The sequence below is a fragment of the Platichthys flesus genome, chromosome 14 (genome assembly GCF_949316205.1).
Source record: "Platichthys flesus chromosome 14, fPlaFle2.1, whole genome shotgun sequence".
NCBI classification, from domain to species: Eukaryota; Metazoa; Chordata; class Actinopteri; order Pleuronectiformes; family Pleuronectidae; genus Platichthys; species Platichthys flesus.
This window is the reverse complement of record NC_084958.1, coordinates 24,115,148-24,141,838: the sequence shown is the minus strand read 5'-3', so window position 1 is coordinate 24,141,838 and position 26,691 is coordinate 24,115,148. Positions and strand designations below refer to the sequence as shown.

The following is a 26,691-nucleotide window of genomic DNA, read 5'->3' as shown; positions in this document are numbered from 1 at the left end:
GTCAGCAACACACACACGGTCTTTAATCATCAGAGTCATGTGAACAATGGAGGCTGTAGATGTTTACGTTACTAACAAAGTGTTTTCACTCTGCAAACAAACCCCACCATGGTTCAGTTGGATCACCTGGTTCAGAACTCCTCTTCTGGTCTGAGGAACCTTTCACACCTGATGTTCAGCTTCAGACTGAACTGAAGAGTCTGGTCTAACTTTGCTGCTCTTTAAATCATCACTATGTGAGCAACAGCGCCCCCTGCGGCCACACATGATCAACTGCTGGACTTTGAGGGTGTCGTCCCACTGGATATTACCCATGATCCTCTGCTTCCTGAACCTTAAGCGCTTAAGCTGGAACAAATCCACCAAACTCTGATTAGAATTCTTCATGTTTCACAGTTTCCTGCTGGATCTTGGAGATAAACTCTGGTTGTTAATAACTTCAGAGTGTTTTGAACTGATCTCAGATCAGCTTCACTCTTCACCTGCAGGTGGTTGTGACAGTCTGTGACTCTGTCAGTTCTTCTCACAGGAGATGGAACCCACTCACCAGAGTCACAGAGAACAGACGCTCAGGGAAAGGTAAAACTAAATGAGGGTTCCTTAAGAAGAACGAGGGGCGTCCTAAAGATGAGGTCATGTCGAGGAGAAGTGAAGATTTTCTGGAGGAACGTTTCGTCTTTTCATTTGTTTGTACGTCAGCTCAGAGGTCGTCCGTGTTCCTTTGTGCCGGGAACTCGGGCAGAGTGCATGCTGGGAGTTCATATAGCCAGGAAGTCCGTTGATCCTCTGAACACGGACGTGAAGCCGTGGTCATTGTGTTGACGGATATGATCACGATGGATAGCTGTGATGGACACGTGTTAAACGAAGTGAGCCTGTGGAGACGTGTTGAAGTGTGTGAGTCTGTGGCAGGATCTTATTCTGAAGGTTTAATGGAACCAGTGAGTCTGCAGGGAGGGTGGGGGGGAGGAGGGGCGGGGGGGATATTAATATCTCAGGAAACGAGGACGCTCACTTCCTCTGCCCGACACTTTCTTGTCAGGAAGGATGTGAATGCTCCAGACTTTGATCATTAGGTTAGAAGCAGTGTAGTCATGTGACCGCACACTGTCTGTCATTGGTCGAATCCGTCATCATACAAGACGATCAGCTGACTGAGCTCAGCGTGAAGAGTCGTCACTGGAGTACATGTCAGTGTTTGACCTGAGGGAGGCGCTGTGATGGAAAGTGGTTCAGGTTCAAGAAGTTACACTGGTCACTGGTTTAATGAATTGAACCAGTCTTCTGGGAATTTTTCATTTTTATTAATCGTTATTTCATTATTGATTATCATTGTTCCCATCTGTCAACATATTCTCCTGTAGAAGCCACAAGTCTGTATAATATCTACTGCTCTTTAAGAAAAACGTGGTTTATACACAACGTCAAGGGGAGAACACTACCCACAATGCTCAGGTGTAAGAGCAGCATCTCTGATTGGTGGAGCTCACTGAGTTACTACACTTTATGAAAACTTCAATATATAATAATACTATATTAACGAATTGTTTAAGTTCAAAAGGAGCTGGAAGTCGTGGGAAAGGATCATCCACAAAGGATTATGGGATGTGTAGTTCCTCCACCTTAAAACTACACAGTCTTGTACGTTCGACTTTTACTATTTGCCAGTATAGTTCTGCTCTGAATCAAATGTTTGAAAAGTCCTCTAGCAGCTGGTCGACCTGGTTCCAGGAGGATTTGCTTGCTGAACCAGTAATGTTCCAAACGTGGACGAACTTTTCACCAGATTGTTGAACCTGATGTTTCTGGTGAAGCCGTGGTTTGTCCTCAGCCAGGTCGTCTTCCTCTGCTCGGTTCAGTGAAAGCTCTGGGCACAGTGAAGTTCAGAATCTCAGTCAGGCCGAGGACTCGCTGCAGTTATCTCTTCGTCCTCATCAATCAATCAATCAATCAATCAATCAATCATCAAATTTTATTTGTATAGCCCATATTCACAAATTACAATTCATCTCCTCAGTGACTTTACATTCCTGAGGAAGAGGAGGAGGGATTGGCCTCCTCTTCATCCTTCAAGCGCTCTGATATGTCTCTGTCTCTTGTTTTCACCTTTCAGGGGTTTTTCAGTAAACGACTCAAAGGCTCCATCAAGAGGACGAAGAGTCAAACCAAGCTGGACAGAAACACCAGCTTCAAACTGCCCTCGCTCCGCCCCCCCGAGCCCGACAGGTAACCTCCTCCATCCGTCTGCAACTCGTCCTGCACCAAGCACCAAGCCAAAGTGTGTCTGCTGCGTGTCTGCTTTGTGTCGGCTGCGTGTCTGCTTTGTGTCGGCTGCGTGTCTGCTTTGTGTCGGCTGCGTGTCGGCTGCGTGTCTGCTGGGTGTCTGCTGCGTGTCTGCTTTGTGTCGGCTGCGTGTCGGCTGCGTGTCTGCTGCGTGTCTGCTGCGCGTCTGCTGCGTGTCTGCTGCGTGTCTGCTGCGTGTCTGCTGCGCGTCTGCTGCGTGTCTGCTTTGTGTCGGCTGCGTGTCGGCTGCGTGTTGATGTGATGATCTTTATGAAAACAGAAACGTATGTTGTTCTTAACAGTGGAATAGTCTAAAGAGCCGGTCTATACTCCTGCACATCACAGCTCCAACACTACACACTGCACCTCCTCATCCTCAGCCACGTCTTTGTCCTCAACCTAGTCCCGGACCTTGTCCTTGATCTCCTCATAGTCTCCCTTGACATTGACCCCATCCTTGTCTCTCATCCACTGTCCATCTGGCTTTCCGTCGTCTTTTCCTTTAATGATCTGTGACCATGCAAATGATGAAGATGCTCTGTTAAGAATCTCTGTTCTGTTCAAGGTGCAGTCTCAGAAGCTGCAGTGTGTTGATGTGGTTCAGTGACTCTGAGCGGTGCAGCTCTGTCACATTAAAGTTTCATTTGCTGCCTCCGATTCCTTCTGTTTCTGGTCAGTCTGTTTCCTTAATGATCCGTCAGCCTCCTGTTTTCAAGCGGTGATTTTCTCCTCCTCCTCCTCCTCCTCCTCCTCCTCCTCCTCCATTACTCAGTCCAGCACTGGATGTGTTTTGACTGGACGAGTGGCTGCAGGACTCTTGTGTCAGAAACAGTGGTGACGTTGCAGTTCTCTGTGATTCCAGTCTGATGGATTTTACATTTAAACAACTTTCATTTGCTGATGTTAAAAAACATCAGAGAGTTACGGTTCATTTTACTCTTTCATTTCACATAGGCTAATAGTTTCCTGCTGCCTCCAGTCTTTGTGCTAAGCTAGGCTAATCCTGTCTCCACTGAACACACTGATGAAATGAGAATGAGTGTGTGTGTGTGTCTGAGAGTATATTGATGCATGAGGGTGGAAAGTGTAGAGCTTTATAGTCGACAGAATGTCAGCCAGCTGGACAGCAGGATAATGCTTTACACACACACACACACACACACACACACACACACACACAGCCCCTCTCTCAGTCAGCTCTGAGTCCTAACTCCTGATGGACGGTTCGTCCTCTCTCCTCCGAAGAGCTCAACGAGCTCAGCTCTCCAAAACACTGAGGTTCAGGTAGGTGTGTGTGTGTGTGTGTGTGTGTTTGGGTGTGGGTGTGTGAGGGTGTAGGTTGCATTTCGGTTTATAGAAACATTAATTTAACGTCTACTTTTTAAGTTCTGGCCATGTCTCATCTGCTAACATGGAGGAGGTTAATGCCCATTACTGCAGCCAGCCACAAGGGGGCGATGCTTTTAGCTTTTCGTTTGGGCGCTGTCATGACGCCCTGCTTCACTGTGTGTGTGTGTGTGTGTGTGTGTGTGTGTGTGTGTGTGTGTGTGTGTGTGTGTGTGTGTGCGTGTGCGTGTGTGTGTGGTCAGTAAGTGCTTCCTCTGACTGGATCAGGTTTCTGTCCTAATGCAGGAGACCAGCCCTTCCTGTCATCCTGTCATCCTAACTTCCTGTCATCCTGTCATCCTATCGTCCTGTCTTCCTGTCATCCTGTCATCCTATCTTCCTGTCTTCCTGTCTTCCTGTCTTCCTGTCATCCTGTCATCCTGTCATCCTGTCTTCCTGTCATCCTGTCATCCTGTCATCCTATCTTCCTGTCTTCCTGTCTTCCTGTCATCCTATCTTCCTGTCATCCTGTCATCCTGTCATCCTATCTTCCTGTCATCCTGTCTTCCTGTCATCCTATCTTCCTGTCTTCCTGTCTTCCTGTCATCCTGTCATCCTGTCATCCTGTCTTTGTGTCTTCGTGTCTTCCTGTCATCCTGTCATCCTATCTTCCTGTCATCCTGTCTTCCTGTCATCCTGTCATCCTGTCATCCTGTCTTCCTGTCTTCCTGTCTTCCTGTCATCCTGTCATCCTGTCATCCTGTCTTTGTGTCTTCGTGTCTTCGTGTCTTCCTCTCATCCTGTCATCCTGTCTTCCTGTCTTCCTGTCATCCTGTCATCCTGTCTTCCTGTCATCCTGTCTTCCTGTCATCTTGTCTTCCTGTCATCTTATCTTCCTGTCATCCTCTCATCCTGTCTTCCTGTCTTACTGTCTTCCTGTCTTCCTCTCATCCTGTCTTCCTGTCATCTTGTCTTCCTGTCATCTTGTCTTCCTGTCATCTTATCTTCCTGTCATCCTCTCATCCTGTCTTCCTGTCTTCCTCTCTTCCTGTCATCCTGTCATCCTGTCATCCTGTCTTCCTGTCATCCTCTCATCCTGTCTTCCTGTCATCTTGTCTTCCTGTCATCTTGTCTTCCTGTCATCCTCTCATCCTGTCTTCCTCTCATCCTGTCTTCCTGTCTTCCTGGCTCATTCATTAACTCTCACTGTAGAGAGATCACCTGTTTCCATCTCTCCTTCTCCTTCACTCGTGATAAACTCAATAATTCTGACTTTCCATTCATTTCAAAGTAAGTTTAACTTGTTGAAACCCTAAATTAAATAACAATTATAATATAATTTATTAAATATCAACATTTTCACATGAACAGACCTGTCAATCATCCAAGAGGGCGGATACGTCCAATCATATGCTTTCATTTTTAATAGTGGGCAGAGCCACAATCAAGTCTTTGATATGATTTGTTTTAATTTGTCGAAAATTATGTAAAATATGAAAATCTGAGGTTTTAAATTCAGCTTCGTGTCTGATTTGAGTTGAAGTGAAATGAGTCTGACGTCACAGATGATCTCTACTAATCCAGCATTACATAACACACGCACGCACACACACACACACACACACACACACACACACACACTGAATTAAATAGTGATCTCCTGAAGAGCTTCAGTGTCACATGATCTGTCTCCTGCGGACTCAAATGATATAGAGTAACTAAAACAACTCTCCTTCCTGCCTCCCTCCCTCCCTCCCCTCCTTCCTGCCTCCCTCCCTCCCTCCCTCCCTTCCTTCCTTCCTTCCTTCCTTCCTCCCTCCCTCTCTCCCTCCCTCCCTCCCTCCCTTTCTTCCTTCCTTCTTTCGATAACAGAGCTTTTAATCCAACCCTTTAGTAAAGTCAGATTGACATTTATTTTGAGTGTCAGACCTTCTTCTTCTCCTCTTCATGAAGCTGTAGTTGTTCAGTTGACTTCCATACATCTCCTGAGCCTGGTCTGTAGTTAAACACCTGCCTTGCTCCTCCTGCGTCATCAGGGCTGCCTAGCACCTGAGCTCCCAGCAGAGGTTGCTACCGTGGGACGGTCCCACAGGTCTGATGCTGTCCCTTGTTTACCTGCTGGACTGCAGGAGGCTTGATGAAGGGGACGCCCTGCTCGGTGGTGTTCTCAGTGAAGCTGTCGTCTGCTGAAGGGTGAAGGTGGGAGGACGGTGGGAGCAGGGGGGAGTTGAGGAGGAGGCGGTGGAGGAGGGATGCTCTGGGGATCGCCCCTCGTCTGGCTCTGTGGATGTTTATCGTAGGTGTTCCTCTTCTCCTGCTTCACGTCCACAGCAGGCGGCTGTGGCGACGAGCTCTCCGAGGAAGTTCGGTGGATCTCTTGGAGTCCTCGAGGAACCAGAACCCTCAGCGTGATGTCCTCCCTTCCTCTTCCATAAACCTGCCTGTCGTTGTCTTCCAGGTCTCGGGCGCTCCCCAAGCTGAAGGAGTCGACTTCCCATGAGTCTCTGCTGAGCCCCGGCAGCGCGGTGGAGGCTCTGGACCTGAGCATGGAGGAGGACGTGTTCATCAAACCTCTGCACTGCAGCATTCTGGGACGGGAGTTCTGCTTCGAGGTGACAACACCAACTGTTCACTACTACCTGTTATCAGCTCAGCCAATCAGAGCCCAGACGTGAGGTCTGACTAGTTAAAAATCAAACCATCTAATCTCATATCTAATAAATCAGTGAAGGTAAAAAAGTGTGAAGAGTAAAAATGCTTTGTTCATGACCGGAGAGGTCAGAGGTCGTCAGCTGAGGAGGCGTGACACAGGATCCTCCATACGAGCCTCATTCGCCGATATCTTCTGAAATATCTCTCTCTCTCCCTCTCTCTCTCTCTCTCTCTCTCTCTCTCTCTCTACCTCTCTCTCCCCCTCTCTCCCTCTCTCCCTCCCTCTCCCTATCTCTCCCCCTCCCTCTCTCTCCCTATCTCTCCCCTCCCTCTCTCTCTCTCTCTCTACCTCTGTCTCCCTCCCTCTCTCCCTCTCTCTCTCTCTCTCTCTCTCTCTCTCTCTCTCTCTCTCTCTACCTCTGTCTCCCTCTCTCTCCCCCTCTCTCCCCCTCTCTCTCTCTCTCTCTCTCTCTCTCCCCTCTCTCTCTCTCTCTCTCTCTCTCTCTCTCTCTACCTCTCTCTCTACCTCTCTCTCCCCCTCTCTCCCTCTCTCCCTCCCTCTCCCTATCTCTCCCCCTCCCTCTCTCTCCCTATCTCTCCCCTCCCTCTCTCTCTCTCTCTCCACCTCTGTCTCCCTCCCTCTCTCCTCTCTCTCTCTCTCTCTCTCTCTCTCACTCTCTCTCTCTCTCTCTCTCTCTCTCTCTCTCTCTCTCTACCTCTGTCTCCCTCTCTCTCCCCCTCTCTCTCTCTCCCCCTCTCTCTCTCTCTCTCTCTCTCTCTCCCTCTCCCTCTCTCTCTCTCTCTCTACCTCTGTCTCTCTCTCTCTCTCTCTCTCTCTCTACCTCTGTCTCTCTCTCTCTCTCTCTCTCTCTCTCTACCTCTGTCTCCCTCTCTCTCTCTCTCTCTCTCTCTCTCTCTCTCTCTACCTCTGTCTCTCTCTCTCTCTCTCTCTCTCTCTCTCACCTGTCAGGTGACCTACACTGGCGGCAGTAAGTGTTTCAGCTGCACTTCGGCCCCAGAGAGAGACAAGTGGATGGAAAACCTTCGGAGGACGATTCAGCCCAACAAGGTGAGACAGACGGGGGGGGGGGCTCCGGAGGTTTTGAGCTTTGAGTCTTAGTCTAGAAAAGTTCCATGTACACAAGAATTAAGAGTCGAGCCAATCAGACGACTCAACAAACACCTGAGGTTAACACACAGAGGAAGATCAAACACACAAAGTACAGTGCCCTCATCTGGAGGGTCTGGAACTGAACTGGTTGGTGGAGACACAACCGAGAGCTGGGGATTCCGTTTCATTCTGTGAACACCAACTCTACAAACTGAAACACTCGGATGTTGCAGGAGAAACTTCTCCATCAATAACTCACTCTTTCTTTTCCTCATGTTTCTCGTCTCGTGGTGAAGTTGTAATAGTTTGTTTCCAACAGACTTTGTTTGTGTTTCCAGGACAACTGCCGGCGGGCAGAGAACCTGCTGCGTCTGTGGATCATCGAAGCCAAAGACCTTCCACCCAAGAAGAAGTATTTCTGTGAGCTGTGTCTGGACGACGTCCTGTACGCCCGCACCACCAGCAAGCCCCGGCACGACAGCCTGTTCTGGGGCGAGTACTTCGACTTCTCCGGCCTGCCGGCGGTGCACAGCGTCACGGTGCACATCTACCGCGACGTGGACAAGAAGAAGAAGAAGGACAAGAACAACTACGTGGGCCTGGTCAACATCCCGGTGGCGGGCGTGACGGGTCGCCAGTTTGTGGAGAAGTGGTACCCGGTCAGCACGCCCACCACCAGCAAGGCCAAAGGAGGGGGGCCTTCGATCCGCATCAAGTCCCGCTTCCAGACCATCTCCATCCTGCCCATGGAGCAGTACAAGGAGTTCGCTGAGTTCATCACCAACAACTACACCATGCTGTGCTCGGTGCTGGAGCCCGTCATCAGCGTCAAGAACAAGGAGGAGATGGCCTGCGCACTGGTCCACATCCTGCAGAGCACTGGGAGGGCAAAGGTCAGGAAATGTTTCCCACCAAAAATCGGAGTCCGACAGGAAAGCTTAGTTAGCTTAGCTAGCTTAGCTTAGCACAAAGGCGAGCCATGAGGATGAGATCTTTTTTATGTGATTGCAGGCTCTACAGCACCCTCTAGTGTTTATTTGAAGGATTGTTTTCTGTTGATCATATTAAATGCAAACTTTCAGTTTTAATGAAAATCAGTACCGATATGTAAACTGATGTGAAGTTAGATTTTGAATCTGGTTTTAGCTGTTCAGCGAAAATATTCTATAAAGTTTTGATTTGAAAAAAGATTCACAGAAGAACATGCAGAGTGCTGAGTGGTGTCCTCGTCTTCCTCGTCTTCCTCAGGACTTCCTGACGGACCTGGTGATGTCGGAGGTGGACCGATGTGCCGACCACGACGTCCTGATCTTCAGGGAGAACACGTTGGCCACCAAGGCCATCGAGGAGTTCCTGAAGCTGGTGGGACAGAAGTACCTGCACGACGCGCTCGGTGAGTCGCCGCTCAAACAGGAAACAGGACCAGAGGAGGTGTGTGATGATGAAGATGATGAAGATGATGTGTTGAGAGTCGAACACAGTGAAATATTTAATAAATAATAATCAAATCCTCATAAGCTCAGACAGAACCTGATCCAGGATCAGATTTAAACAGCTGAATGGACAGAACGTGACCCTCAGGCTGTGGTTCAGGTTAAGTTATACACATCTGTAATGACAGCAGGTGACCATGTGACCTGCAGCTGTTTGCTTTGGACACGTGGTCGAGGTCCAGGACTGATCTGGAGGCAAAGGGCTGTGATTGGCTGTTGGTGAAATGCACCCTGGGAGTTGACATCTCTGACTTTATATGTTCACATATGAAGCCGCAGCTCGACGCTGAGAGACGAGATAGACAGAACGTGAGCAGGTTTATATCAGACTGCTGTATCATCTTCATCCTCTTCATCTTCTTCATCATCTTCATCCTCTTCTTCATCTTCAGGTCACCTGCTCACTTCAGTCAGAAGTGTTTTCAGATAGTTCAGAGCCTCAGTTTATTTTTATCTCCGTGTCTGAGAATAGATCCTCACTTCCTGTGAGCCTCAGCTGCTGCTGTCTCCAGGTCCACTTTGATTTAGAGACTTTTATATGTTTATTGTTTTATCTTCATCATCTTCATCAGCAGCAGCTTCTCTCAGGCCCAAGTGAGGAGGAACATGTTTGATGGAAATGATCCCACGGTCTCAAATTCTCCCTGTCTCTCTCTCTCTCCCTCTCTCTCTCTTTCTCTCACTCCCCCCCCCTCTCTCTCTCCCTCTCTCTCTCTATCTCTCGCTCCCCCCTCTCTCCCTTGCCCCCCCCCTCTCTCTCCCTTGCCCCCCCCTCTCACGCTCCCCCCCTCTCTCTCCCTGTCTCTCCCTCTCTCTCCCTTGCCCCCCCCCTCTCTCTCCCTCCCCCTCTCTCCCTTGCCCCCCCCCCTCTCTCTCCCTCCCCCTCTCTCCCTTGCCCCCCCCCCCTCTCTCTCCCTCCCTCTCTCTCCCTCAGGTGAGTTCATTAAAGCTCTGTACGAGTCGGACGAGAACTGTGAGGTTGATTCCAGCCGCTGCTCTGGCGGCGACCTGGCTGAACATCAGAGCAACCTGAAGATGTGCTGCGAGCTGGCGTTCTGCAAGATCATCAACTCGTACTGGTGCGTCAGCGACACACACAGACACACACACACACACACACACACACACACACTCGCTGATGAAATACCTCCATTCTGTTGAGGCCTCTCTTGTTTCAGTTTCTGGTAGAACACATTCAATTAGACTAAGAGTTATTTGAGTTTCACAGAGAGAGAACAACAGGAACATTTATCCAGAGCTCAGTTTTATATCGTGTTTCAAAGCTCCTCCCTGTTTCCTCAGCGTGTTTCCTCGGGAGCTGAAGGAAGTGTTTGCTTCCTGGAAGCAGCAGTGTGTCGCCCGCGGCCACCAGCAGGACATCAGCAAGCGTCTGATCAGCGCCTCGCTGTTCCTGCGCTTCCTCTGCCCCGCCATCATGTCGCCCTCGCTCTTCAACCTGATGCAGGAGTATCCAGACCACCGCACGTCCCGCACGCTCACGCTCATCGCCAAGGTCATCCAGAACCTCGCCAACTTCACCAAGTGAGTAGCTGCAGGTCCACACGGCCAGAACTCAACTTCCTGACCCACAAGCATTTACCCTGGACTCACACAGAGCGACACACTGAAGGATGGTAGAACCTTATCAGGCTGGTGGGGGTTTTCTACGGTTCATCATGTGACCGTGCGTCAGGTGATCAGAGTGTGTGAGCAGAGAAGCTCTCACTCAGAATCTCTCAAACCTAACTTTGTACAGTTCTGATGTAATTAGTAAAATCAGTCACACTCCGAACTGAAACCAAATAAACCCCATTCTTTAATAATACTCTGAATGTAGTATAAACTCATCAAGTTCTACTTGATCAGTATTACTGTAGTTTTTTTTACATATTTTAAAGTGAACAGAATAATATTTGATTTTTGTCAATTCACTTCAGTCTCAGTTTTTCCCCCTAATCTTTTATTTATGTTTGATATGAATGAACATAATTCTGATAGTAAATCCTTTTATATTTGTATCATTTCATATATTGTAATCTTCTTATGGAAACTAATCTCAATGGTGCGTTTGTGGGGGGGACTTAGTGTAGGTCATAAACCCTCCTCCTCCATGTTAGCCGATGGGACACGATAGATGATGTGGAGATTTGTGCGTCTGCTGCAGGTTTGGAAACAAAGAGGAGTACATGGCGTTCATGAACGACTTCCTGGAGCACGAGTGGGCGGGGATGATGCGTTTCCTGTCGGAGATCTCGAACCCGGAGACTCTGTCCAACACGCCGGGCTTCGAGGGCTACATCGACCTCGGCCGCGAGCTGTCAGTGCTGCACGCCCTGCTGTGGGAGGTGGTGTCCCAGCTCGACAAGGTGTGTGTGTGGGTGCGTGTGTGGGTGGGTGGGTGTGTGTGTGTGTGTGTGCGTGTGTGTGTGTGTGTGTGTGGGTGGGTGTGGGTGTGTGTGTGTGTGTCTGTGTGTGCGTGTGCGTGTGCGGGTGGGTGGGTGTGTGTGTGGGTGTGTGTGTGTTAGTGTGTGTGTGGGCGTGTGTGTGTGTGTTAGTGTGTGTCTGTGTGTGCGTGTGCGTGTGTGTAGAGGGTTGATGACCAGTGATCGATGGGTTTTGTGTGATGTGAAGATGTGATGAACATTGGCAGCGGAGGTCACATGATTCATTTAACCTCATTACAGCAGCATGCCCCCCCCCTCCTGCCTGGACCCCCCCCCCCCGGCTGTGCCCTGTCCCACCTGTCGGAGCTCAGTCTCTGCATGACTCTGCTGTGTTTGATCCTGGTTCTGTTCAGTAGCAGCATGTTGTTCTAGATCAGTGGATTTTTGTTTCCATTAAGTTTCCCTCATGTTTGCCCCCCCCCCTTCCTCTTCCCCCCTCTCCCCCCTCTCCCCCTCTCTGGCCGACTCTTCTTTTGCCACCATTGTGGTTCCATTTTCACAACACGGCTGAATCCTGGTGCTTCCATTTAAACACACACACACACACACACACACACACACACACACAAAACGACCACAGGGTGAAAATTCCTTCCTGCAGGCCACCGTAGCGAAGCTGGGCCCGCTGCCGAGGATTCTGGGAGATATCTCTCGCTGCCTCGCCGCTCCGACGCCGGTGCAGCAGCTGCGACGCTTCCAGGATCATAGCTCCGCCCACAACCTCAGCTCCGCCCACAACCTCAGCGGCAGCCTGTCGTCAGGGTTACACCGAATCTTTGAGGACCCGGCCAGCAGGTAACCAATCACAATCCTCCTTTAGGTTCAGGTCAGAGGATTATGTGATTTCAGATTTTAATCTGGTTCAAATGTAAATATTGTTTCCATGGAAACATGTCATGTCATCATCACAGCTCAAAACCTGGACAATTCAAAACATGTGTGTGTGTCTGTGTGTGTGTGTGTGTGTGTGTGTAGTCACTGTGAGGTCCGCAGCCTTCAGTCTCCCTGCAGTGACCTGATGGATGGTCGAGGGCGGCGCCCCCTGCTGGCCCAGCATCCTTCACTCCACAGCAGCGTCTCTGATCGGGAGCGGGACAACCGTCTGTCCACCGGACGCAGCGTCTCCCTGGTCGACCTGCAGGACGCTCAGAGCCTGCACCCCCCCGCGGGGCCCCCCCCACACCACGAGGCCCCGCCCCGCCTCAGCAGGGTCGGCTCCCAGGCCTCCATCGGCCCGCCCCCCCTCACCTACCCCCACTCCAACCCCCTGACCCCCCAGCCGGGGCCTCACCAGCCCCGAGCGGCGGCCCGAGACGGCCCCCCCCAGAGCGCTCCGCAGGCGAGGCGGCCGCTGCCCCCCCCCGTCAGCCAGCAGCGCAGCCTGCTGCCGCTGAGCTTCCAGAACCCCGTCTACCACCTGAGTAACCCCGCCCACAGCCTGGCCACAGGCTCCGCCCCCTCGCTGCAGCAGGACTCCAGCTCGGAGAACCTGAGCACCGAGAGCTCCCACGACAGCCGCAGCCACTCGGACGACTACGGCAGCCAGGTGGGGGTCAAAGGTCGCGTGCCGTCCAACAGCAGCCTGGACGAGCTCGGCAGCGGGCGGAGCACGCGCAGCGAGGAGCGTTCGATGCCGCGCCGCCACGCGCTGCCGGACCTCCCGCCCGGCGCCGCCACGGCAGTCGCCATCCCTCGCCAGAGCACGACGGCGGGCACCGCCCACATCGTCAAGGTGGAGCAGCAGAGCAGAGGGGGGGGCGGGGCCAGGACGCCACGCTCCCTCCCACACAGCGCCTCGCTACGGAGCAGCAGCAGCGCCAACACTGAGCCGACGCCCACCGCCACCCACGTCACCCGGCAACAGCCAACCTGCTCTGTGGAGAACATAGCTCCGCCCCCAAAGAGCACCCCCACCAAACCACCACAGGTGAGGCTAAAGCTTAAGAAGTCAAATATTAACTTTACTGATTTTAAATCTTATTAAACAACAAATTGATTCGCTTGTCCGAGGCTGGTGGGGGGGGGGGGGGGGGTTGATTATGTAATCATATCTCTGGGTTGCTTCAGGTGGCGTCTCCGGTGGACGCGGTGGCGGTGGCGATGTCTCCTGTGGAGAGGACGGCGGCCTGGGTCCTGAACAACGGCCAGTACGACGAGGAGGAGGAGGGAGGAGGAGGGGAGGCAGGGGGGGAGAGGAGCAGAGAGGAGGGGCGGAGCACCGAGAAGGTACGAGCCAATCACAGGTCGAGAAACTGGTTAGGGCTGGTTATCTGTGTGTTAGTTAGTTAACGAGCTCGTTAGTTAGTGAGTCAGTGAGTTAACGAGCATCAGTGTTTCTGCAGTCAGCCACCAGGGGGCAATAGAGCCGACCAATCACAGAGCAGGATGGAGTTCTGGTTGCATGAATCTTTTACACCTGAAGAGACGAGTTGATGACGGGTCATGTGACCCCCCCCCCGTGTCCGCAGTACGAGCTGGAGATCTCGCGGCTGAAGGAGCGCCTGCGGGGGTCGGGCCGGCGCCTGGAGGAGTACGAGCGGCGGCTGCTGGCTCAGGAGCAGACGATGCAGAAGCTGCTCCTCGAGTACAAGAACCGTCTGGAGGACAGCGAGGAGAAGCTGAGGAGGCAGCAGGAGGAGAAGGACAATCAGATGAAGAGCATCATCTGCAGGTAGGACCAGACTCCACCCGCCTGCACCGCTCAGCTCAGACCAACCAAGCTCACCCTGAGGAGTGACGCCTCTTTTTGAATTTAAAATGTCGAGTCACAGGAAACGTAGTTTTTTACTCTATACATTTAAAATAAAGACGAATTTATTAATCGACCCTAAATGTCTTCTTCTCTGTTTATATTTAGAATCAATCCAATTTATCTTCCTGTTTCAACATGTGAACGTGGTCAAATAATAATAATAATAATAATAAAAGGAAAAACATTGAAGAGGATTTTAATTTAACTTATGGCAGGACTCCACATTTATCATAAACCAAGGTTAACCAGCGTCTTTAAACGGTTAAAACGATAAATAACAGTTACACTATTCACATCATTCAGAAATGATCCATTTATAATAATTGAATCGTTGACGCTGTACTGTTAAAAAATACGACTCTTCTTTCCTCGGTTGTTATTTAAATTTTCTTTTAGAATTCAAAAACTTCCTGTTCCGGTTTCAAATTAAAACATTTGAGACGACAGAAAACCTTTTGTTTGTTAACAGGCCTTTTATTGTGAAAAACTTAAACCAGACATTGATATTTCTGATGAGTTTAACAAGAATCAACGATCATATTGACCACGCCCCTTCACTGTGTGTGTGTGTGTGTGTGTGTGTGTGTGTGTGTGTGTGTGTGTGTGTGTGTGTGTGTGTGTGTGTGTGTGTGTGTGTGTGTGTGTGTGTGTGTGTGTGTGTGTGTGTGTGTGTGTGTGTGTGTGTGTGTGTGTGTGTGTGTGTGTGTGTGTGTGTGTGTGTGTGTGTGTGTGTGTGCAGGCTCATGGCGGTGGAGGAGGAGTTGAAGCGTGACCACGCAGAGATGCAGGCCGTGATCGAAGCGAAACAGAAAATCATCGACGCTCAGGTACGGACTTCAACACTTGTAGCTCCGCCCACACAAACTTCTTCCATCCTCTTAGATTCGGATTCCTCAGAATTACCCACAATCCTTTTCTGTAAATTACCTCTTGACCAATCAGTGATGATTGACAGCTGCACTTACCTAACTGGCGGGTGCTAAGCTCCGCCCACAGCGACTTTCTAAGGGTTTGAACTTGTCGCAATTTCATCAGTGAAGAACCTTTGATTTCAGGTCCGTAACGGACGTGAAATTAACCAATCAGGCAAGTGACTGTGGCCCCTCCCCCTCCCTCCACCCCCCTCACACCTGTCAGCCAATCACAGAGCAGTTACGTCATGGCAATCGACCCATTTAATGTCTCTTTATTTCAAAATAAAACGAGTTATGCAGGATCCGAACTGAGATTAGATCTAAACCTGTTTTCTTTGAGTGAATCTGGATTAGATTGTGTGTAAATGATGTCGACGTGTTGTTTTAAATAAAGTTTTCAGGTGTGTCGCTGTTTTGCTCGTTTTTGTGTTTGGCTGCTGCCTCACCTCAACCCCCCCCCCCCCCCCCCCTCTTTCAAAATAAATCGAGGCGATGATGAAGCTCAGGTGTTTCATTTTGTTTTCGCTGCTGAATCGAACCTTGATCGTTCCGACTTCCTGTTCAGCTTCAGTCTCACTTTCTCTTTTAGTTGCTTTTATTTTTTGGGCTGTTTTTATTTTTGCCTGCGGATCTCAAACTTCCTGTCGGCTCAAAACCACTTGAACTTCTGCCAACTTCTGGCTGTTATTGAATTAATGTACAATATACGTTTTTGTATATATTAGAATCTTAACATAATAAATAATCGGCATATTCAATATATTAATATCTTAGATTTAAATTAGAAACATGAATTAAATTGTAAATCAGGAAGAAACTTTATAAAGTCTCTTAATTGAATCTTAATTTTACAACAAATTAGTTTTTTAATTTTTAATCTTGTGGTTTTAACTCGACAGTTGAATCATCACCAGCCCGACTTTTATTGTGGTGTGTCAGCCTAATGCTCTCTTGTCCAATAGGAGAAGAGGATCGGGTCCCTGGACGCAGCGAACTCCCGGCTGATGTTGGCGCTGACGCAGGTGAAGCAGCGGTACAGCCCCCCCGACCTGCACAACGGCCTGTCGCCCAGCAACCCCACCAAACTGTCCATCACTGAGAACGGAGAGTTCAGGAACAGCAGCTGCTGATTGGTCCACAGGGATGGCAGATGAAGGGGGTGGGTGGGACTCAAAGTCCTGACTCCACCCACCTCACCTCCATCAGCAACTCTGTGGACGATCGAACAGAGCGAGAGAGAGAATCCGTATATACGAGTGTAAATACTGAAGCATCGATACGTTCAGACTGTGTGCGTGTGCACGTGTGTGTGTGTGTGCGTGTGCAGCATTCCAGAATCACAGAGAAGAACGAACCTAAAGATTCTCAAGTTTTTCTAAGACTTTTTTATGGTTTTTATTTGAATCTAGTTTTTGTTTAACTTTCATTTCCCAGAGTGAAACTTTTCTCTGACGAGTTGTTTTCACTTTTTATTTATTCGTCCTGTTGCTACTGAACCGACACCTGCACTATCAGGTCAGAGGTCAAAGGTCACACGTCTGCTGTCACATGTTGAATAAAAGATGCCTGAAAACCTCGTCTCCATGGAAACTGATTCATTTCTACATCAAAAAATATGAATTAACAATTTATTAAATCTGAGTTAATAGACGACAAATAAAATAGATAATCTACCTGGATTACACTAGGTTGATCTACATTACATCAAATCAATCTGGATTAACTGTCAATCTGTATCAGATATGATTAATCTGAATTACTTTTTCTTTATAGACACCAGTTTATTCTCTTATTTCCACTTCTGTTGCTGATCAGTTTATGATTCTGTGACTAAATCAAACATTTAATTAGAATCACGTCCTGTGGGTGTTTGTCGCCACCTACAGGGCAGTTTAGTCTTCATATGTTTAACGTTTCCGGAGGTCATGTGCTAAACATGAGAAGATTCTCCAGAGACGTCGGGTTCACGAGGAGAAAGTCTGGAGAGGTCACAGCGACTTTGACCTTTGACCCAGATCGAATCCCTTCACGTCTGAAGACTGAGGAACCCGGAGGACATGACGTCTGAGGCCACCGGGTGTCGCCAGCGAGCTGGAATTAAACTAAATAATTTACTCTTGAACTTCTTCACATCTTTTCTCATGACGTCATCGTCTCCGATTCACAGGTTAACTTCACACAAACCACAGAAGAAGATGAAGAAGTTCACTTTCTGTTTTCTTGTTAAGTTTTATTATGTTTAAAAAAGGAAATTAAAAGACAGAGGAGGTGGTGATCGAAGACAAAGAAAAATATATATTCATATTCAAATATCTTTATACTTTTCTATTCATATGATTAACAAAGCAAAGAAAATAATTCCCGTAGTAGTAGTGCTTAAGTAAAGTTCAATATAGATTTTTATTATAACAAAATAGGCAGTTTACCGAGGGTTAAATATCTGAAAATCTCATTGTACAATAATCGTCTGCACGTTTCTCCAACACCTGGAGTGGCAGCTCATCTCCAGGCCCCGCCCACACATCACATGATCGACAGCGTTGTCCTGGTAAGACGCTGACCGGCCCCGCAGGGTTCGAACTCCGACCACCAGAGGGCGCTGCTGTTGAAATGAGACGACACTGAAATAAAAATCTTTTAGTTGAAATGATGCTGAAAAGTTTCAAAAAAATGAAAATTTGATTTAAATCTAAATCATTTGTTCATCATCAACTTCACTATAAAAAATATATATTAATTTAATCGTTTTCTGTGAGTTTGTAAAAGATTTAAAATCTGATGTTTATATTCTATTATAAAATTATTCTTTTAATGATTTGAATCATGAGAAAATTGTCGTGATTTTTCTTGTTTGTATTTTTTTTAAATCCCAAACGATTTTCATAAAATGTGTTTATTAATTTCTTCTTTAATTTTAGATAATTAATAATGAGAAATCTCAAGAACTTATTTTGGTCTTATGATCAGTCTTTATGAAAGAAATCAGTCATGTTGGAATAAGAAGGTAGCGCCCCCTGGCGGCGGAGCAGGAGCCTGCAGCGTCCTGACAAACCTCCAGCAGCCGAGAGGAGCGGAAAGTGGAACTCAACTTGAATCGAGTGTAAAAAAGAAAAAGGAAAAAGATGGGAGGAGCAGCGAGGAGGAGGGAACTGTGTCCGGCGCCGAGGTGACGGGGCTGATGGGAAATGAACGGGAGATCAACATGCTGTTAAAGCTCGAACGTGCAAAGTTTTGCTTTGTGTGTCTCAGCCGGAGACTGAACTCTGTCCATCGAGAGAAAAGGGGAAAAAAACACAAAGAAAGAAAAGATCCACTCGTCTTCGTCTCCTCGTCTTCGTCTCCTCCACGTACCGTGTTGAGTGTGATGTCACTTCCTGTGTGCTTTACTCTGCTGGTCAGGAGACTTAACCACGAAATCCGATTCAGGCATGGGGGGGGGGGGGGATTGTGGGGGGATTCTGTCCTTTTCAAAATAAAACAACAGAATGTAAAGAAGAGGAGGAAGAACAGGAAGAGGAGGAGTGTTCGATCTTCACAACTTCTCCTTGGACTGAACCCAGATGAACGGACCAGACTGCTCCTCAATGATCTGCTTCCCCTGATCGTAGATCTCCTCCAGAGTGTCGCCCTGCACGACCGCTACACACACACAGACACACACAGACACACACACAGGTTAATGAGTGTGTGTTCTCTGGTAAATCACAGATGAAAACTTGTAAAACTAATTACTAAAGAACTCAAGTCACGGTCTTGTGGTTGTTTGTCTCGACCAATCACAGCAGTCTATATTTGATCAAATATGCGTAGGAGAGCAGAGGGTGTTTTTCTTCGGGCCACAGGGGGGCGCCGTCTCACCTGTGAAATGCTCGGTGAACTCCTGCTCCAGCTTGGTGGCTCTGTCGAAGGTCTTGCGTCCCTGCTCCTCCGTCAGACGCTTGTTCATCTCCCTGCAGCAGGAGAACACCACGTCAGCAGGAGAATCAAACGTGAGAACCGGACAGGAAGTGGAACCGTGGCGGTTTTGACTCACATGATGTTCTCCACAGATTTGGGTTTGATGAAGATGGCGATGGGGTGAAGCTGAGCGAGCTGGAGTCTCTTGATGGCGTTCCCCGACACGTCCAGGATACAGTGTTTACCCTGAAGAGGAAACGTGTTCAACATGTCTTCATGACGTCCCCACCACTAGAGGGCAGCGTTCGATTTATTAAGTTATTATGTCTTTATTTACAGTCTGTGATTCAAGCCCTGACTTTCTGCTGCAAAAAGAATCCATCTTCATTTTATATTGATTTTAACAACATTACGTGAAGATTTTTACTTTGCTTTACTGGTTTTTATCACCATAAATAAATCCATTACATTTTTATTCTTCATAAACGAACACAAGCCCTGGAGTGTTTTCATGTCGTCATGTGACAGATTCCTCAGTCGTACCTTCTCCGACACCTCCCGCACCGACTGCACGCTGGTTCCGTACAGGTGGCTGTTGTACTGGCCGGCCTCGATGAACTTGTGGTCCTGGATGTCTTTCTCCATCTGCTCTCTGGACACCATGAAGTGGTAGTCTCTGCCGTCCACCTCGTAGTCCCGCTTCGGCCGGGTCGTATCTGAGGGTGAGGAAGATGTTCTGATTCAGGCTCAGAGAAGGTCACATGATCTCCAGACCGGGGGGGGGGGGTCACTTACGCGGGACGCAGGATCCAAATTTGTCTGGGAACTCGGAGATGAGGTCGTCGTTGATCCGATCCTTCATGGGGCCGAGGATGATGACGGGGCGGGTGTAGCTCACTGTCGGAGAAATCACAGTAACAAGCTGCTTAACAGGATGAAGCTGATGAGCTCATTATTACGTGAATATCATCTCATAGTTAAACGTCTTGTCACAAATAATAATAGTAATAAATCCATCCAGGGTTTGAATCGACAGCGCCCCCTGCTGCTTCATTTCACAAATCCATTTTTTTCTTGTCTGAGAGTTTTTATGTTCTAATCCAAATATTCATACATATTTATTTGAATTTATTTACAAAGAAATATGTATTTAAATGTGTTGTCTTTTGAGGTTTTACCTGAAGTTTGCCGACTTTACCAGATAAATCAAATATCTGAATCTTTCTTGAAGATGAATTGACTTCATGTGAAAATGACAAAGTTTCTTCAGTCAGAGAATTGTTTGTGTTTTTTTTACCTTCCTGTTGAACGACGGGTTCGTACGACAACACGTACTCCTCCTGCCCACCTGGAAACACAGATCCAGAGTGTCACCGGGGTCGTAGAGCAACACACACAGACACACAAAGACACACACTAGAGGTTCCTTCACACGTTTGATTGGATCAGGACTAACTAACATTCTGAGATTTAACAGGAATCACGGAGTCAAGAAGAAATAACAAAATTTAACGGATTCTATAAGACGTCTAAAAAATGAAATAAACTGAAACAACATTTCATCGACACACATGATCCAAACATACATGTTCCTTTTTAATCTTCACACTGATTCCAAAACGTTGCTGAGATCACATCATTCAACTGAAAGCGCACACACACACACACACACACACACACACACACACACACACTAAGCAGGATCTTTCATGCAGACACACTCCTGCTGTCAGGCCTTCAGGAGTGTTAGCGAGCAGGTAAACTGGGTGTGTGATGTCATGCTGTTATCGGCCAATCAGCAGCTTGTGCTCAGGGAAGGGTGGGGGGGGTTAGCAGGTGGGGTCGGAGGTCACGTTAGTGTTTCCTGTGAATCATCAATCAGACTTACGGTAGCTACTCTCACTGTCGCTGGCGTTGGACGTCACATGTTCTGAAATGAAAACACAGGAGAGGTCAGCCGGGAGCCGCGCTCTCCCACAATGCTTTGCTCCGAGCCACGACAGCACCGAGGACTCGAGTCCAGCAGCAGCTCCACGACAGCAACACAAACATTTTCAATCCACGACAAACACGACCTGGACCTTAAACTTTCAAAAACTTCCCACAAACGTTCCATGACTTCAAACCACAACTTAATGAGGCCATCTCCACGTCCTCCTGGAGCAGCGCCCCCTGCAGGAGGACCAGGCTGAGTGCGCCGCTGACACCACGTCTGACAGAATAACTACAGATATGTTTACAATTCATGATCCGTCGCTCAGAAGGAATCTGAGCTGCGGGAAATCTCAGATGTTTTCTGGATGTGAACCGAATCCGATTTTGTGTAAAATCTGAAAATCTGTGATTTTTTTTTTTTTTTATAAAATCACAAGCTGCAGGAGATTCGTTGAGATTAATATTAAGACAATGATGAGATGATTCTCACTGAGGTTCTAAATGAACCTCAGTGAACAGCTGATACGAGTCAGACGGTAAAAAACAAGTTAAATAAATAAAGAATAAATTATTCAGTTGATAAAATAATGAAAGTGTGGAAATATAAAAGCAAAATAACCAAAAGGTAAAAGAAAAATGTAGTTACATTCATTTTCACATTGATGGATTTCTGAATAAGTGATTTACTATAAACAGCCTCATTTTATTCTACTTTATTTCAGAGATGATTCTTATTCCTTCTCCTGTTTTGTGTCTGCTTCATCATTATTATTATTAGTAGTATATTGGGACTTGAATCTGGACTCAATGAAGCTGATTCTCCATCAGACCAACTGAGGAGGTTGAGAAACAACTGACTGAACATCGTTTAAAAACACTAAGTCAATATTTAGTAAACTCATTATAATAATAACTGAATGTTGTATCTTCTTCTCAATGTGAAGCCTGTCTTGATATTGTTCAGGCCCCAGGCTGTTCCTGGTCATGTGTCTGCAGGCGGAACCTGTGTGGGGGGGTGAACTTACTGTGGCCTTTGGACAGCGTGTCCTCACTGGAGTCCTGAGGTCAGCGGAGACACAACGAGGAGGAAACAACCACAAGAACATCAAGTTACTGAGTTACAGCGACAGACAGAGAGGAGCGGGGGGGCAGCCGCTCGCCAGGGCAGCAGGGCGGCGCCACGTGTTCGGCCTCCTCGGGTGATTTCAGTGACACCACCGGGGGGCGCTCTGGGTCGTGATCTCCATCGCTCAGGTTGTGATGCGGCTGGCGTTTGGGCGCGGCCCTGCTGCCGTGACAAGCGGCGCCTGCAGCACGCCGCCAGCTGACCTCTCTTCCTGTCGCCGACCAGTCGCCCTCAGACAAACCGCTTAGCTCCTCCCCCCACCCCCCCGCCGCGCTGGTACTTACGGTCGACGTCGCTGGTCTCCTGCTCACTCGCCTCTTTGCTCTTGTAGAACGGAAACTTTCGGGAAAAGAGGTTCTTTTTACGCTTGTCATTGAGAGACTGCTGAGGAGGAAGAGGAGGAAGAGGAGGAGGAGGAGGGTGATGGAATAAAAAAAGAGGGGGAGAGGGGGAAGATGAGGGAGTCTGATGTGGGTTTGGACAGAATGAGAAGCTTCTGTCTGAGTCTGTGGTCACGTGACACCGCTGCACTGAACCAATAGAAAATAACATCTGATCTGAATTATTAAACTTTAATAGATGATTTACTAACCAGACATCTCACACACATCTTACAGGCAACACATTCTCTACTCTTTAAAGGTTCAGGGTCGATTGTAGTGACATCTAGTGGCAAAGTGTCATGGTGCAGCTGACGTTTGTAAATATAAAGTATTTAAATATAAAGTATTTAAATATAAAGGTCCATTCTAGAGTAAAGAAAACAAAGATTTGTACAACTAGATGAAACACACTTGTGGAAACATCACTAGGATTATTTTATATTTACTTTCTAAGATCTTTTCACTTAAATCTTACACTCTGGACCAAAATCATAAACTCGGCTGACGACAGGAGATCTGATCAAACTTTAACGAGATGAGAATCTGGACGCCAGCGAAATTAAAGACAACAAAACCTCCAGGACCAAACTGATTTCAATTTGTTTTAACTCTGCAGGTTAATTGATTGAAGAACAAATCTCTTTTTATTTAGGCCACATTTCTGATTCCTTTATGAAAATACTGATTTGTTACAATATAAAATAAAAGCTGAGGTTCCTCAGATGAACCTTGTTCCTCTAGAGTCGACTGAAGCCACAGAATCAGACGGAAGCAGCTACAACAGATCGTGACACAGACCGAGCTGAAAGTCCCTGTCGCTGCTGGTTGAGAGTTGAAAGTTACGCAGTGACAGTGAAGGCAGCAGTCGTTAAACAGGAAGCAGGAGGAGAGAACATGCAGGCGTCATGCAGGCCACGAGAGAAGCTTCAGATCAGCTGGTTGGGAATCAAACACCAGACCCTGACAGAGCGGAGGAGGGTCACATGGTCGCTGCTCATTCAAGCTCCAGTCAGTGAACCTGTGAACATCTGGATTCAGTCACCTGATGAGTTCACTGAGCAGTCGAGGGAATTATTAACTATTCATAAACTCAGGCTGGGATATTTGATTCACTCAGTCCAGATCAATAGTTATAGTTATTATAATATTAAGGAGTCGTGTTAATGTCCGAGTCGCTCGTCTGTAGAACGTCATGTGACGCCCCGTGCACCTCGTCATGTGACGCCCCGGCACCTCGTCATGTGACGCCCCGTGCACCTCGTCATGTGACACACCGTGCACCTCGTCATGTGACGCCCCGTGCACCTCGTCATGTGACGCCCCGTGCACCTCGTCATGTGACGCCCCGTGCACCTCGTCATGTGACGCCCCGTGCACCTCGTCATGTGACGCCCCGTGCACCTCGTCATGTGACGCCCCGTGCACCTCGTCATGTGACGCCCCGTGCACCTCGTCATGTGATGCCCCGGCACCTCGTCATGTGACGCCCCGTGCACCTCGTCATGTGACGCCCCGTGCACCTCGTCATGTGACGCCCCGTGCACCTCGTCATGTGACGCCCCGTGCACCTCGTCATGTGACGCCCCGTGCACCTCGTCATGTGACGCCCCGTGCACCTCGTCATGTGACGCCCCGTGCACCTCGTCATGTGACACACCGTGCACCTCGTCATGTGACGCCCCGTGCACCTCGTCATGTGACGCCCCGTGCACCTCGTCATGTGACGCCCCGTGCACCTCGTCATGTGACGCCCCGTGCACCTCGTCATGTGATGCCCCGGCACCTCGTCATGTGACGCCCCGTGCACGTCCTCTGAGTATGGACTGGCGCTGCTTCAGGTCATTTCTCATAATTCCTCAGGAATCTACACATGCTTTACTCGGCCGTTAACCAGCAGGAGAGAGAGAGGTGGGATGAGAGGGGTGAGTGGTGGGGGGGAGGAGGAGAGGAGGATCTCTGAGCAGCCACTAGGGGGCAGCAGACAGTCAAACATCAATGTCAAGCGTTCCTCTCTGTATGGGGGGGGCTGGGGGAGTCGTCATGCATGCCCCCCCCCCCGGTTCAGACTGATGTTAGAGGGCAGGTTTGGTGCCCGGCGAGGCGTTCAGGCGACGCCTGTTAAAGTGGCACGCGGTTTAGAGGTGCGGGGGAGGGGGGGGGTGCGCTGGGCGGTTTGCTGGGACGTTGGCGTGATGAAGAACACGTCTCAGAGGTCGACGACAACATGCTGTTAACTGGTCAGCTGCTTTTTAACATTAGTCAAACACGCTGATTAGTATGTGGAGGTCAGGTGGCAGCGGCTCGCACACGGGTCACGTCACACGTGTGATTTCCAAACAGGAAGTTCAAACTCAAACATCAGGTGATCAACAGGGAGCGCCCGTCAGGCCTCACACTCACCCCCCGCTCTCGAGACTTGGCGTTGAACTTCACCGTCTTGAGTCTCGCTCGCTCCTTCTTCTCCACGCTGTGGGCGGACAGGAGAACAGGTCAAAGGTCGGCAGAGGTCGGCAGAGGTCGGCAGGTTGGTTCCATCACAGGACCAACCCAGCTCGAGCTCATCCGTCAGTCTCTCACTTTTCAGAGAGAAGCTCTGTTCACGTAAGAAGCTCTTCACTCAGTGGATCCGGACTCGTTCACATTTAAACAACACAAACCATCAACAACAACAACAACAGTGTGAACTGACCGTCTTTTGCTGGGGATGACCCCCACCTCCTCCACCTCCCCCTGGGCCGTCAGCTGGCGGGCCTGCCACCACTCGTCGTCGGAGGCGTTGACCACGTGAAGGATGTCTCCGAACTTAAAGTTGAGTCCCTGACTGGGCAGCCCGGAGTCTCTGGTCTTATCGTAGTCAAACAGAGCTCTGCAGCACCAACACACTGAGATCAGTGATCGTCACAGACTACACAACAGACCACAGCTCAGAGGATGAGAAGCTCCCATCTTCAGTCAGCGTCGGCTCCAGCAGACCTCACCTGACGTACAGCGACCTCTTCTGACTGGTCCTCAGAGATCCAGATCCAGAACTGATGCTGCTGTTCATCATCTGCTCCCGCAGGTCGTGGATCTTTGCCTCAAAGCGACTGTACTCTGAACAGGGAGGAAACCTGCAGCTCATCCACCAAACTCGTCAACATTTAGCTGAATTATTACTCATTAATCATCTTCATATCATTTTGTGACCAGAGAGAGTTCAGTGGAAGACTCCTCTGACAGGGAGGCGTCTTCATGAAGGGACAGATTCAAACTTTCCTCCAGGAGACACAAGAAGCTCTCAGGACGTTCGTGGTTTTAATCACAGTCGTGTTCTTAACGATCAGAGAATCATTCATGAAAGATTCCATTTGAATGAGTCATTGATGACTTGAACCTCAACTTGATCCTCAGGGTCCACATGACTCTTCTCTACTTGTCTACAGAGTGTCTAACCAGTATTTAAACTGGGAGTGGTCTCACCCTCTGGTCTGTAGTGGGCGATGATGGTCACCGTCTGTCCTGCGTTCTTCAGGGCGGCGGCCGCCTGCTCGTGGGTGGCGTTACGGAGGTCCACGCCGTTCACCTGGAAACAGCACATAGACCATATAACAGATATATATATATATATATATATATATACATATTTATATATATATTCATGTGTGAGTGAGTGGACGTACTGAGACGAGTCGGTCTCCCTTCCTCAGCTCTCCACAGAGGTCGGCTGGTCCCCCTGCCAGGATGAAGGAGATGAAGATCCCCTCTCCATCCTCCCCCCCCACGATGTTGAAGCCCAGGCCCGTGGCTCCGCGGTGCAGCACCACCTTCCTCGGCTCCCTATTGGACCACAGCAGCTGTCAATCATCTGAGCGCTCGGATCAAACACTACAGGTTCTAACAAACTGGAGGGACTGGGTGCATCTGCAGGTCTGAACCAGCAGGGGGCAGAGCAGCTGTGTCCTTTAATACAGCTTCTGCAGATTTCAATATTTCAGATTCTCTTCACAGTAAATTAACCAAACACATTATTTATGCAATAAAAGAACAAACCTGGAACAATAATCTTACAGTATCTTTTATAACAGTATTATAAATATTATATAATACTGTGATTCACACTGCCTGGGGAGTTCAGCTGTTACTTTGTCTGGTTTAATGAACATGAAATCATTTGTGTGATTTCATGGATTTATTTAAATCGATCTGACAGAGTGATCGTCCAGGAAGTCAACAGCTATAAACATTTCAATTTAAGATATTCTAATTCCACTTGGTTGTAAAACATCCTGGAAGCAGTAAACAGAAAGTATAAACTTCTAATTAATCAAAGATGAATTCATTAATAAATAGATACAAAACTAATAAATAAAGATGAATTACAGTGGTGTGTGTTGAA

The 26,691-nt window shown here is 48.5% G+C and overlaps 2 protein-coding genes across 18 annotated transcripts in view; one reads left to right on the top strand and one right to left on the bottom strand.

Annotated features, from left to right (window-relative positions):
- rasal2 (RAS protein activator like 2) overlaps positions 1–16,546 on the top strand; it is a 36,167-nt gene extending 19,621 nt beyond the window's left edge. For 3 of the 5 annotated variants that reach the window (XM_062404531.1, XM_062404527.1, XM_062404532.1), the window contains 14 exons: positions 2,114–2,226; positions 6,068–6,221; positions 7,232–7,330; positions 7,711–8,265; positions 8,621–8,765; positions 9,800–9,944; positions 10,168–10,407; positions 11,030–11,231; positions 11,890–12,104; positions 12,285–13,236; positions 13,377–13,535; positions 13,778–13,980; positions 14,801–14,888; positions 15,938–16,546. In XM_062404531.1, the coding sequence (XP_062260515.1) occupies positions 2,114–2,226; positions 6,068–6,221; positions 7,232–7,330; positions 7,711–8,265; positions 8,621–8,765; positions 9,800–9,944; positions 10,168–10,407; positions 11,030–11,231; positions 11,890–12,104; positions 12,285–13,236; positions 13,377–13,535; positions 13,778–13,980; positions 14,801–14,888; positions 15,938–16,105 (3,438 nt within the window). In that variant the 3' untranslated portion in view covers positions 16,106–16,546. The other 2 variants (XM_062404529.1, XM_062404530.1) reach the window with 2 other exon arrangements.
- Positions 16,547–17,184: 638 nt separating this feature from the next.
- dlg1b (discs large MAGUK scaffold protein 1b) overlaps positions 17,185–26,691 on the bottom strand; it is a 52,357-nt gene continuing 42,850 nt past the window's right edge. For 10 of the 13 annotated variants that reach the window (XM_062405255.1, XM_062405257.1, XM_062405258.1 and 7 more), the window contains 13 exons: positions 25,976–26,132; positions 25,776–25,878; positions 25,295–25,409; positions 25,006–25,182; positions 24,717–24,783; positions 22,218–22,314; positions 20,761–20,802; positions 20,170–20,220; positions 19,668–19,769; positions 19,416–19,588; positions 19,009–19,118; positions 18,834–18,925; positions 17,185–18,614 (listed from right to left, as the gene is read on the bottom strand). In XM_062405255.1, coding sequence (XP_062261239.1) covers positions 18,508–18,614; positions 18,834–18,925; positions 19,009–19,118; positions 19,416–19,588; positions 19,668–19,769; positions 20,170–20,220; positions 20,761–20,802; positions 22,218–22,314; positions 24,717–24,783; positions 25,006–25,182; positions 25,295–25,409; positions 25,776–25,878; positions 25,976–26,132 — 1,393 coding nt within the window. In that variant the 3' untranslated portion in view covers positions 17,185–18,507. Of the gene's footprint in view, positions 18,615–18,833; positions 18,926–19,008; positions 19,119–19,415; positions 19,589–19,667; positions 19,770–20,169; positions 20,221–20,760; positions 20,803–21,832; positions 21,867–22,217; positions 22,315–24,716; positions 24,784–25,005; positions 25,183–25,294; positions 25,410–25,775; positions 25,879–25,975; positions 26,133–26,691 lie in introns of all 13 variants that reach the window. The other 3 variants (XM_062405256.1, XM_062405260.1, XM_062405265.1) reach the window with 1 other exon arrangement.